This window comes from Epinephelus fuscoguttatus, linkage group LG24 (assembly GCF_011397635.1).
Source record: "Epinephelus fuscoguttatus linkage group LG24, E.fuscoguttatus.final_Chr_v1".
Lineage (NCBI taxonomy): Eukaryota > Metazoa > Chordata > Actinopteri > Perciformes > Serranidae > Epinephelus > Epinephelus fuscoguttatus.
The window spans coordinates 14,396,350-14,408,618 of record NC_064775.1 but is presented as its reverse complement, the minus strand read 5'-3'; the positions used below and the strand labels follow the sequence as shown (position 1 = coordinate 14,408,618).

At 40.1% G+C, this 12,269-nt stretch overlaps 1 protein-coding gene across 12 annotated transcripts in view; it reads right to left on the bottom strand.

Annotated features, from left to right (window-relative positions):
• dmd (dystrophin) overlaps window positions 1-12,269 on the bottom strand; it is a 360,279-nt gene that overhangs the window by 176,265 nt on the left and 171,745 nt on the right. For 11 of the 12 annotated variants that reach the window (XM_049569632.1, XM_049569640.1, XM_049569631.1 and 8 more), the window contains 4 exons: window positions 7,917-8,045; window positions 4,892-4,987; window positions 3,863-3,961; window positions 2,187-2,368 (listed from right to left, as the gene is read on the bottom strand). In XM_049569632.1, coding sequence (XP_049425589.1) covers window positions 2,187-2,368; window positions 3,863-3,961; window positions 4,892-4,987; window positions 7,917-8,045 — 506 coding nt within the window. The remainder of the gene's footprint in view (window positions 1-2,186; window positions 2,369-3,862; window positions 3,962-4,891; window positions 4,988-7,916; window positions 8,046-12,269) is intronic. The other variant, XM_049569642.1, reaches the window with a different exon arrangement.

The window sequence follows — 12,269 nt, the reverse complement described above, 5'->3', positions numbered from 1 at the left end:
CTGCAAGGGTTAGCCATCATCAAAAAGAGTCTTGCTCAAGAACAGTTCAGAAGGGCAGATGAAAGTCTGGTTAAACAAGCTCATGCCCCGAGCAGTGCTGCTGATTTAATTGGTAGAAATGGTAAAAGCCACCTAACCTGCTCTTATATGCACCCATGCTTTATAGCAGACCCTCGCTGTATTGTCTAAGTGGTATTTGGTAGTCAAGGCCATGTCTGCACAGCTTTGTGCTTGAATCAACAAGATTATCAAAGAAGATAGCTGAACAGTTAATTAAATTTGGCTCAGTGTCAGTTATCGTTGGATCCACCATAATTAGAAAGGCCGCTGTTCTTTGTATCCATGAATGTTGGGTACTGTGGAGATCTTCATTGTGTCAAAGAGATGAAACTTTATTCATGCCCCTAAATTAAGATCGGATAAAACATGTGAAGCTATGTGTGTGTGTGTGTGTGTGTGTGTGTTTGAATGTGTATCATTATGTCTCAGTGGGCAAATATATTCTGACACACTCCCTGAGCTTTTTGATCTTTTCATTGTCTTCTTGTTTATATTCCCAAAACATGTCTTAAAGACCTTTGACTCTATAGCTTCATCACATATTCGTAATAATTCCAATTCCTCAGACTGTGGTTGCAATATATCATCCAGAGCAAGCTTTCATCACCACGCCCCCTTTTGAAGGAAAAGAAGCCAGAGTTCAGTATACACAGAGTAGGTTGAAACATATCTCTACATTTCTACTTAAAACAAACTGGCCTAAAAAAATAACACAAGCCCAAGAGTTGCTGTGTAGTTGGGTGTACCAACAATAAATTTGTTTCCCTGTCGTGTTGTTAAAAAGACAGAAGATGGCAGCTCCAAGCTACAGACTAACTGGTTGACATCACATCATTGCCAACTGCGTGTCCCCTTTTGGTGGGAAAGAAATCCGCTTTCACATACAGAGAGAAATGGGATAATGCAGAGGAGCTGTTGTGTATCGAGTTAACCAAGACTATAACACTGAGATTTAAGGCACATAATACACATGAATTTTCACTGTCATTGTGGTAAATGATGCTGGTGAAAGTTACTACTGATGGATAGCTTTTCGTTAGCTTGAATGGGAGCTGCTGCAGTTAGTTTCAGTCTCACATTACAGCAGCATGATTCGTCTCAACTAAATCTCTTTAACTTAAGGTATCGTTAAAGCTCAGGTTCAGGCAAGGTCGCAAAACAATTATTGAACAGTCTATAAAACAAACATTTGTTTTAAAGAAATTAATGCATACAGACGTGTTAAAATCATAATCCAAACACACATCAAACTGCATTGACACGAACATGATCTTTGGCTCTCTATCCCCTAAAAGAGGGCACAGCCTTGACCCGAATGTGTGCTCCAGGTGTGAGTTCTAAAACCTGGAAATGAGTTTACATTTTAGTAGTCCCCTCATATTGAAGTCAGTGGGTTTTTTCAATGGGTTTTTGGTTAGGTGACTGAAATGAGGTCTGTGGTTAACACAAGCTGAAGAGACTTTTACGTTTTGTTCTACGACATAAAATATGTCAGTAAATTCCCCACTTATGACTTCTGAAGCTTTTATGTGTCTTAAAAAAGGTGGTTGCTAACAAGTGGCTTAACGAGACTACAGAACATTATCACGACAAAGACAACTTTACAGCCTCGTTGCGGTGGTGATGTTGAGACATGCAACTGTTGTGTAGTTTTAGTGTTGTTTTATTAGCTTTTTACTTCTGGCGACTGAATTTAGGCTTCAAACATTGTTCATTTGTGAAGATTATCTTGCTGAACAAAACATGTAAATATCGTAAACGTTCGTTTGCCACAGAGCTTATTTTCTATAATGATTCAAAATCCAATGTCAAAATCCAATTGTCTTTTGAAGAGGGAGTCAGGGCAACACTAACATCGACCTCCAGAAAAACGTCATCCCTGGAGCACTCTATTAGTGCAGTTGAGGCTGAAGGAAATGTCATTAGTTTTACAGGTATTTGATCATAAGCCAAAGTATAAAATTTTGACATGATGACGATCAAGGTAATGGCAATTGATCCTGAAAGAAACATGGATATCCATACCAAATTCTACGGCAATCCATCCAACATTTGCTACGATATTTCAACTAAAGACATACACACATAAAGACCAACTTAGAAGCCCTTGAAAGAATGTTATCTACCTGCTCTGTCTCTCCATGCTGGCCACTCTCAGGTGCTCCCACCGGGAGTTGAGGAGGTTCATCTGCTCCCTAACTTCCGTGTCCTCCTCTTCACTCAGGTTCCCCTCCCCCAGCAGGGCGGCGCCGGCTCGGAGGACCCGCCCCACACTGCCTTGGTGGGTGGTTAGCTCCACCATGTACCCCTGGCGAGAGACATTTCACACACATATTCGCAACAATTCCACTCATTTTGCCTAATTACCCCTCCATAAGAAGAGAACTGCCTCACATCAGTACTCCCCCTGAACGACCCTCATTCACTTTAACTACTCTCAAAATACATTTCCACCTCTCACCTCACTGCTTAATCTATTTCCTCCAAGCACACTTATAGGATCCTTCTAGGATCTCACACAGCAAAATGGTCAGGGCTAATTTAATTTTCAGAGCATAAAAGTCGATAGTAAGCCCGTGGTCCTGTAAGTCCACATCCATCAGAGTTAATTCAACACTTACAGTTTGCTGTAAAACAGCTGCACAGTGCTGGAGCAGCTCTGCAAGTAAACAACTTAAAAATTCACAGATCAATTCAAAATAAGTTACAAAGACTGGAATATTTCACTACCTAAAGGAGACTCATCTTAGTATTTTTAGGAATTGGCTAAATCCCTAAACTGTTAATTTGGAAGATTCTTGTTACAGTTTACTGTTCTTCAGTGTTCTGCCTTTTTCAGATGTTTGTTCGTCTTCCATCAACAAACAGCAGAGATTGTTTTTTGGTGATGGGCCACTTTACACTCATTACTGCAGTCTTTTCAAGCCTGGCCCTTCAGTGGAGTGGAGGGAGGGAGGCTCATTCTTTTCTTTAACTACACAGTTCTCCTAGTTATTGGACATGGTATGTTGTTATGGATTGATGGCTGCTATTACTTTAACTTCTTTGTTGTGTTTTTGGCTAGGTTTCGGCCGTGCAACACTGACTTAAAGGCAAAAAAACAAGAAGACTGTGTATTGTGTTTGTTTACAGCTTCCAACAGGGGCACATTATTGCTGCTCTGTTACCACTACAAGAATCACAACTCATTATATAACTACAATTAACATCTCGTTATAGCATCGTGCGTGTAAGAGCCCTGCCAGTAGTGTCAAACTGATGCTCTATTAGGGAAAAACAATCTTAAATAAATGCTTTTTTAATATTATAACTCATTACAGCCCCATAAAAATGTCCAGGACTTCACTGCAAAGTTTTGCTGGATGATATTTTGTGTTCCTTAATAACATTACAACGCTTATAACAACTCCTATAAAGGCAAATATTTATAAACCACTAAAATTTATGCTGCTAGTTAGGTATTTTAACAAGGGGGTCTATGGGTACTGACTCGCTCTTGGAGCCAGCCTCAACTGGCCATTAGAGGAACTGCAGTTTTGGCACCATTTTCAGCCTCAGAGGTTGCTGCTTGGTTAAAATTCAGAAAAACTTGGGAGTAAAAAAAAAAAAAAAAAAAAAAAGCAAAAGCATTTTAGGAACACTAGATGTCATAATGAAGTGCTTTTCTGCTAAGCATCATGGATGAACTGTTGTTTACAGTGGAGTGTTAAAACAGATGTTCTGCTAAAAAAAGGCTGCTCCAGGAGCATCACTAATTACAGCCCCCCTTGTTATACCAGGAATTCACTGCTCCAGCTCTCACCTCATGTGTGTGGAACTGTTCTTTCACCTCCTCCACATTGTTGGAGATGGGAGGTTGGCCCTGGAGCCCATCTTCAGCCGACAGCAGCCATGTCAACACCTAAAAAAATTCAAATTAACACGACACACAGAAAAACAATCCAGTCACCAGGATAAATGTTTGCACTGTATGTTTCTGAAAGCTACAGATTTATTACATTTGTACATTTCCTTATGTTTGAACAACTCTGGAGTAAATGATTGGTTCAGCTTAGGGCACAAAAAACACTTGGTTATGGTTAGGAAAAGATAATGTTTTGGCTTAAAATACTCAGTTTTGGGGGCACAATTTCCACTGAAATTACAGGGAGGGGCTGCCAAAGGATAAGTCTGCTGATATTCTGCTTTTTCTATTGTCAACAAGTCCCTTTAAACATCTAAACCAACACTGTGTTAACATTTCTAAATACTGTCCGACTTCACTATCCTGTCTACAGCTCTCAGCCCCAAGACCACTGTTCCTACTGAATATGTTATCTTTTAAAGATGCCTCACATATATAGTTTCTTTAAAAAAAGGAGTCTGTTATTTCCAAAACATCTGGTCACTGTAGTTTTATCAAATACAACTCAAACAGGAGGAAATAGTGCGCTCTTTAGGGACTATTTTCAGCAGGCAGATTAATCCATATTTGGTGCCCTAGTGAGAATTTCAGGAAATAGGACAGCGTATGAGGGATTGAGTCAAAATGAACTACAGTGTGTGTTTTCATGGGAATGAAGGAACATGTCACCCTGTACAACCGTGTGGCTCATCGATGTGTTTTTAATAGCTTTTGGACAACAATAGAGCTCTATGGCGCAGAGGAAAGAGATATATCAGGCTTTGATACACACAATGCAGCTGGATATATCTATTGTTGTTCTGGCCCTGCACATGGGATGTGCTGACAATAAGAAAGATATAGAATATCACCAGACTTGTCTTTTAACAGAAAAGTACATTAAATAGAGGATATGAAACATTTTTTATCACCACTGTAGTGACATACCTCCTCCAGTGCAGCCTGGTAGCTCTCCAGGCTGGTGGAGCCTGGAAGCAGAGGACTGAGGCCCCGCTGTAGCTCCTCGTGACCAGGACTTAGGAACTACAAAAGAAAGGGATGGATGAGAGATAACAGACGGAGATGGAGCGTGATTGTGGGGAGGGATATGAGGAGAAGCAGAGGGATAGAGGATGTCAAGGTTACAAGGTAGGATGGAAATAGGGTTAGGAGAAGAGGGAATAAAAGAAGGTTTCGAGTGAGGAAAAAGGGGGCAGGGAAGCAAGGAGATCAGTAGGCAGCATGGAAGAAAGGTGGGCAGAGAAGATAGACAGAGATGAGGAGAGGCCTGTCAGTGTTAGCCATTACCGGTGCTGACAAGCAGTTCTGGCCTTTGTCCAAGCTCAACAACTTGTCCTCTTTCTCTCTGGGTCTCTTTCTCCCTCTCTCTACCCGTATCTCTCTTTGTGTGCACACTACTGATCTGGACACTAACAACTTCTCTCTTTTTATCTCGGCTCCACGCTCCTCCTCTCGCTCTATTCTTCTGTCTGGTAATAAGGTCCTGAAAAGATACACAAGGCCCATCCACGGTGCTGATAACTGTCCAGCCTCAGTCAGTGCCGTTCTCTCTTTATGCCTCTTTTGTATTACAAATGTGCTCCATTTTGTCTGATGGTGGAGACTCAGAAATAACTCTTTACTGACAGAGTTTACAGCTTGTGAAGTAATCAAATATAAAATAAATGCGGAATATTCAGCTCCCTGACAGTTTAAAGCATGCTCTTTCTTTCAAACTCATCTTTATATACTAAGCTGTCCATATAAAACATGTTTGACTGGGGCAAACTGAGGACAGTGCATTGTAAAAGTCTATTCCTCATATTCTCAAGGGGGTACTTTGGTGAACCCTGTTGCAATGAGACCGGGGTTTTTATCCAAGGTTCTGCTTTACATCCTACTTTCAGAGAACAGTGGGGTGTGCTTGAATACAGCTTATCTGACAAATTATCTTCTCTTCTTGCGATGCCTTTTAGGTGCCAGCCAATTTAAGTCGAGCACCCTGCTGTTATATTAAACATTTGACACAGTCTCTGAATACATTCACTCGAGCCGGAGCAAATTATGGGCCACATTTAGTCACGCAGCGCAGGGTGACGGCTTTGAAAATGCATCTGAACTTTTTGAAATGTCATGTTGGGGAATACAGGGGACGTATCAAAAACAAAAAGTACAAGATGAGTGGATGCACATTAACTGTTTTTGTGTTGCAGGGTGCTGTAAGAGCTGTTGCATTAACTGGTGACAGATAAGAAGCAAACTTGTCAGTTTGTTTTTGGTTGTAAAATGAGGCACAGAGCAACCTTTTCTTAGTTTAGATTAGCAACAGTTCAGTAAAAGTTTCCAGTTTACCCTTCCTTCTAATCTTTATACTAAGTTGAGCTAATCAACTCCTGGTTGTGGCTTAATATTTTAAGGTTCTGTGTGTAACTTTTTACATGTATCAATTGTTTTTTGTTGCTAATGGGTGAACAGGTCATAACTTCAAAACGGGGACTTTCCTCAACTTTCTCAATTGCCTGTGACAGCCCATGGACTGACCTCTATGTAAAGAAATTTTCTGGGAATTTTCTCTTCAGTTCTGCTACAGCGCTAACAGTGTGGCCCGCTAACGTCAACAAACCACTGGCACCCACCACAACACAGAGTCAACGCAGGGTGTTTTTCCACGATATACATTCTGCAATGGTGGTGCAGTGAGAAAAAACTTTATTTAGCAACCTGCAGCAACTCGAATTCAGCCAGAGTAAGACTGAGTGCCAGAGTGCTGGGGGTCTGATCACGAACTGCCTTTCCGAATACCTGCTGGATCAGCAAACTTTCAGGTGCTGCCCTTACATAGGTTGGTCCCAGCACTGCAAACAAAGACAAACTGTTTGCTAGCTAACTTAGCAAAATACTGTCTTTATTGATTATCGCTGTGTAATTTATTCAGACTCAAGGGTTGATATGTCAGTTGACTAACTTGCCAAATTACTGCCCTTAGGTTATGTGATCCATTATACTAACTTATGCATATGACGGTATTGATTTAGCGCTTTCTACTAGCCAAGAGCAGTGCAGGGGTTGCCTATAAGCTAACCTGAACCTGAGCTAAGGTTAGCCAGCTATCTGTAACTTAGCTAATTAGTTGATTGCTTAGTAACATTAACTGATAAAATAATTTGCAAATGGCAAGCTCCTTGGATACAATGGTCCGAATGAAATATCACAACTTTGCAGACAGTAATGTAATTTATTTTACGGTCAATCAGTCATGGTCAGTTTCTTGTTGGCACTGTTTTTGGCCAATTCCCAAGAATGCCAGCACGAGCAACAGGATGCTAACTGCAGTTTACTTAACAGCCTAAGACATAGGGGGTCACTATATACAAGGCTTTTCTGAAAGTTACACACAGAACCTTTAATGACAAAGTGGTATTGATCTTGAAAAACAGGACGTTTATCAAATTTTGATTCATTATATAAATATCATAATTATAATATTGCTCAACTGCATTGATTAAGAGGGAGCCTTGGTATCACTACTGATAAAAAAGACGACCTCATGAGCATAGCCAGTACCTCTTCTGACTGGATTGTTAAAATTAATGTATCACATCAAGAGCAAAATAGTTTTTAAACCATGAATTACATGAAACGTAATGTGATTGACAGGCATGAACAAAAAGTATCCAACTCAACAAGTCCTGTAGTTTCATATTCAGTCTTAAAATACTGTTTTTCTTTACCATAAGTTAAACAATTCAAACATTAATTCCACTTTTCAATGTGTTTTCACTTGTTGCAGGTACCATGGTAGGACAAGGTACACCACCTCTTAGGCATAAAATTATATACAGACTTGGTGTGATGGACAATTTTTGTCAATGACACAGAGAAACAAGAGCAGACAAAACAACAAATGTGCAGCCAAAACATGCACAGACAGATGGACGCTTGACATGGAGTGTTAGCACTGCGAGACACGGACCTGATCAGTAAAACGCCTCCTCTTTTGCTCGGGCGACTTGACATATGCAGCCTGGGTGTAGGCATAGCTTTTATAGCGAGGCTGAGGGGAGGGACTCCGCACTCGGCCCTGAGCCACACTCACTGTGATCTGAGAGAGATGGAGAGATAGAATGGGACAGAGAAAGAATAGGACAGAGGAAGAGGGAGAACGAGTTGGCAGGAGAGGCCAGAAAAGAGGAGGGAGAGGGAGAAAAAGAGAAGCGAAAGGACGCAAAACATGAAGCAAAAAAAGATCCAAAAGCCAAATTATACAAAGGAAGAGGAGGCAGAAAATGAAGAGGCAGAGAGTGAGAGAAATGCAACAGGGAGCGAGTGGTGATGAGAAATTAAGATGAGGAGAGATGAGAAAGAGAAGCAGAAAACAGGAGAAAAAAAAGGAAACATGAATAATCACACATAAGCTCTGTTTCCATCCAAATGTCAAGCTAATTTTAGGTGAACTTTCGAATCGACATGAATAAAAAATAAATCACAGATTATGTGTGTTTCCATCAACAGAGTGTCAAAAAAACACATTTACAAGAAAAATGGAAAGTCTCCAAAATTAAAACGGGCAAGTAGTTATTTACTTTCATCTCAGGAAATGTTATAAATGTTGCCATATCTAATGCTCTCTGAATATGAAAACAGAGATATACTGCAACAAACTAAACTTTATCAGGCATCTTACGCAGCTCAGGAAGATTGTGGTGGACTCGTAAAACCCAAAGTCACTATAATGAACTGTTTTAAAAGTAGACTGAAGCATTTATTTAGATAATTACGCAAAATGTACTTAAAGTCAGACTATGTAACTTTGAAATAAAGAAACAACACATTCTTCTTCTTACGAGTGAAAAGTTCAAAAGCAATAAATGCTCATTTCAAGACACTCATGACAACTTTTAAAAGAATACTGTTGTGTATTGCACATAACTGAGTCAGTTTGCTGACTTTATGACTCTTTCCTGTAATTTAGCATTTCCTATTATCTTGCTATTGCCACCCGTGGCAGCGTTGCTCCTGCACATTACATCGGATTATTGTTAGTGATGCATTCGTGTTTAAGTAGCAATTTCCAGTGAACAATACATCCTATTTTAGAGGCGGATTTTCCATGAAATATAATCATCAAAATATATTTTTCTCTGAAATGTAGTGGATTTGAAGTATAACAGAGGTGAAAAAGAAAAAACTCAAGTATACTTTCTACCACTGCTGATTATGTATTTGTAAAATGTATAATGGCTTTCAAATCTGACACTTCGAAAAACTCCTTGGATGGAAACCCGGCTACAGATAATGCAGACATGAGAGAGCGCAGAGGTAGAAAGAGAGAGAGAACAGATGTGTTATGCAGGAGATGTGGACAGAATGGACAACAGACAGTAGCGCAGAGTCAAAGCTGATGTTGTTGTGAGCAGCTCCCGTTCAACAACCCTCCATCCTCGAGATCCACCACACCCATGCAGACACTCTCTTTCTGCCTGCTGATGTTTAAAATGTCGACAGTTTTACACTTTGTTTTCTCTCCTGGGAAAGAGATCACTGGCCTGTTTGGCATCTTCACACTCACTCTGGCACATTTATCCCTAACTAGCAGCAGCTCTGTAGAACTGCAGTCCTAAGCAATTTATCATCACCTATCATTTACTGCCTAACAAACAACGGACTGATTTTTAGTTTCATTAGATCTCATTACAGGTTTACTTTGCGAGAACGGTAAGAATATACACAGTCTTCTGATCTACGGTCCCTTGAACTCACCTCAAGATATCTGAAAGAAAATGGGTTCTATACCCACAAGTCTCCCATTAACTTTACTTCCCAATAGATGTTTTTTTTTTCCTTACAATCAATCTGCTCCTTTTAATTAAAGCTGTATGTTTGTCTTCATAAGGAAAAGGACAACCAGCCTACTCGAATAACAATGATGTGTATCAGATAATTATTAATATTACCTGTAAAAAAAAAAAGTCAAATTAATGTGTGATTGCTTAACTGTCATTTTGATATAACTTTCAGCTAACCTACGGTATATACTACATCAGCACAATGGAATTCCTGAAATTCAATCATGGCTGTTAGTTTTAGTGTGCCACTCAAAGATTTTCAGTGGCCCCATCTGGTCACCCCTATGAAAAAATTCTGGGGGCACCACTGACTATGAAACTGGAGTCAGGAGGCAATTTGCTTAGCTAAACTTAACTTAGCTTAGTGTAAAGACTGGAACCAAATGAAAGGAGCTAGCCTGGTTCGGTTCACTGTTTAAAAATATGTCGACCAACAGCTTTACAGCTCACTAATTAACACATATTTTGCACGTCAAGCCGTTTCTCCTGATTTCATTCTTTTTTCTAAACTAAGCTAACCAACTCCCAGGTGTAGCTCCACACTATAGTTAACTCTCAGACATGAAACTGGTACTGATCTTCTTATTTAACTATTCACAAGAAAGCAAATAAGCATATTTCCCAAAACGTTGAACCTTTCCACTAATTAACAGCTCCAATATATAAATTTTTAATGGTTTTAACATGCAAGTAATTCATAATCAATTTAGTTATTCAACAGTACCCCAGTAGCAAGTTAATGTAGTCTACCTTAGCATTTGGACTGGGGTTAGGGCTGCAGCTTTTAGCAGTAGAGTGAAAGTCCAGGAAAACAATGTTGACCAGGAGTGTAGGTTTGCTGCACATGCTCACAAATGTTTTACATTAAAAATTCAAGGGACGGCTTATTGAAATCAGTCCACTAATGAGTCATTAAGTGTGGTGCAAACACTGTTTTCGATGAAGCCTTGTGGATATGCTTCACAGTCAACTGTAAAACTATTGTACTGTATGAAGTTTAGATATAAAAGTGGGGAGGAACCTTTCTTGCGTTTGGTTGTGCCTCTCAGTCCTGCCTCTTCATGTGTATTAATGCATCACATGGTCTATCAAAGACAGAGGCAATTACACAAATACTTCATTACTCAGTCTATGACTCAACAGCAGACATATAAAATCTGTAAGTCAGAGCAAAGCCATGACTTTCAAGATTTATTAAAAATCTTTTAGTTCAGTCTAAGTAAATGAGGTCTCTTATTAAAAAATTCTCCATGACTGACAATACTAATTCCATCTAATTTTGTCACTGCAGTGAAGGCACTATGTAGCCAAAAGTATGTGGACACAAACCCACATGTGATTGCTGAACACCTCACTCCAGAACCATGGGAAATAATATGCTGCTCTAACAGCCTCCGTTCATCTGGTTTCTGGCTTCTCAAAGACTTTTAAAACATTCTGCAAAAGCACATGTGATTAAACATGAAATTAAATCAATAGTATACAATATATGAATAGCATTAAAATATAAAGTGTGATGAAATAAGAAGAAAACCAAAAAGGAAACCAAACTAGTGCAGGGAGGCGATTGTGCTGCTGGAAAAAGAGGCACGGTGTAACATGGGAATTTAGCACCACGACATTAAATGCAGGTGGATGAATGTGTGCACTGTTTAGGATTTTACCTGTAAAATCACACAGTAGTCAAACTGTACAGGTGCCACATTTTCAAACAGCTGAGCTCTTGTTTTGGAGGGACAAATAACTTTTAATTGACGACTAATTCTCTCACTAGTTTGACATTCCCAAGCTGCCTTTCCGATGACAGCCGAGTGAGCTGCTGCATCACTAACACCAAGTCAACCATTCCACCTCAGACATCATAAAAGTTTAATCTCTCGCTGTCTCGGCTCTTTCTCCCCAGCTATCAATCTCCCCTTTCACCTCCATCCCCTGTCTCTCTTCTCTCCCCTTGCTCTTTTTCGTCTCTTCACCTGTCATCATCTCTCTGTCTGTCTTCCTCCTCTGTTTTACCCCTCGCTGTTTTCCCCTTTCTATCTTTCAAGGTGGATTAGGTGTTTTTCTTGCTGTAAAGAGCAGACAGCCAGAGGCGACCCAGCCCGGGATCAAACGCTTCCTGGCAAATAACTCTTAGCGTTTGTTTGCACCAGCTCGGAGCAGCAGACGGGTGGGGTTTTAGAGCATCAGGACACCTCAGATAATGTCACAAAAAAGCTGACTTTTCTAATTTGAAACAATTGTCTCAAACTTTGGATTTAGTCATTTTTCCCACTCTATTTCCATGAAAAGCTCCCTTCCTCCCTGGGTCCCAGGTGGTGGTAGTATGGTGTTGATGTAAGGAGGTGGTGACAGCACCGCTTTGATGATGACAGATGAGGGAGGAGGCAGATAATAGCCGCTGTCAGTAACTCCTTTTTTTTTCCTCCCATCTTTCCTATCCCTCTCTCGTTTTATTGCCATCTGACTTGTTCCTCGCACTC